The sequence below is a fragment of the Morone saxatilis genome, unplaced genomic scaffold (genome assembly GCF_004916995.1).
Source record: "Morone saxatilis isolate NCDOM2014 unplaced genomic scaffold, NCSU_SB_2.0 Contig17, whole genome shotgun sequence".
Classification (NCBI taxonomy): domain Eukaryota; kingdom Metazoa; phylum Chordata; class Actinopteri; family Moronidae; genus Morone; species Morone saxatilis.
Genome location: NW_023339729.1, coordinates 24,156,504 through 24,157,339, shown reverse-complemented (window position 1 = coordinate 24,157,339; position 836 = coordinate 24,156,504). Strand labels below are relative to the sequence as shown.

The 836-nt window shown below is 43.1% G+C and overlaps 1 protein-coding gene across 2 annotated transcripts in view; it reads right to left on the bottom strand.

Annotated features, from left to right (window-relative positions):
- LOC118327098 (general transcription factor 3C polypeptide 1-like) overlaps positions 1 to 836 on the bottom strand; it is a 21,847-nt gene that overhangs the window by 18,526 nt on the left and 2,485 nt on the right. For both annotated transcript variants that reach the window (XM_035660313.1, XM_035660314.1), the window contains exon 4: positions 580 to 723. In XM_035660313.1, the coding sequence (XP_035516206.1) occupies positions 580 to 723 (144 nt within the window). The remainder of the gene's footprint in view (positions 1 to 579; positions 724 to 836) is intronic.

The following is an 836-nucleotide window of genomic DNA, read 5'->3' as shown; positions in this document are numbered from 1 at the left end:
CAATAATAGCGCTAGCATGCTGATGTTTACTATGTTTACCCTCTCTCCTTAATGCGTGTTAGCATGGTGACATTTTCACACTTGACGAGAACGTCATTAGTTTTGCAAGAATTTGGCCAGAAACCAAAAGTTAATTAAGATTTGAGCAGATTTTTGTGGCACTGAATTAAAAGCTAAAACAAACCAAAGATAAAACAGTTCATCCCCAGGGGACTAAATTTCATGGAAATCCATTCAATAGTTGTAGATACATTCACTCCAAATCACAAATGTCAACCTCAGTGGCAGTGGAGAGGAAAGGTCAAGGGATCATTACTGGGCTTCATCCTCTGGGAACCACGAACGTCTGCACAAAATGTAACTTAAAACCAGATATTTCAGTCTGGATCGAAGTGGTGGACACACAGACCATCAAACAACTACTAACATGGATATAAAGTATTGAGCCCGAGACTTCACCTAACACATATTAGAGAGACTGCAATGGGGGCATAGCAGGCTGTTTCTCCCTCTCCTGTCTATATGTACAACATGAAGAGTGTTGAGAATTAGAAAAGAGAACCCGGACCATGAACAGACCTGTTTACGTGGAAGCGTTTGAGCAGCAGAAGGATGGAGTGTTGCTGTTGTCCTGACTTCAGCCGTGTGGCATAAGACTGCATGCTGATGAGTCCATGTCTGACAAGAGACTTCCTCATGTAGTGCAACTTTCGAGCATCGATCCTGTTGAAACATAACACTGGCTGTTACACAGTGAACATCTAAACCGCGGCCTGTAACACAGAGTGAACACGAAGCAGCAACGACACTCTGCTAAACGAGTGTGTGTGTGTGTG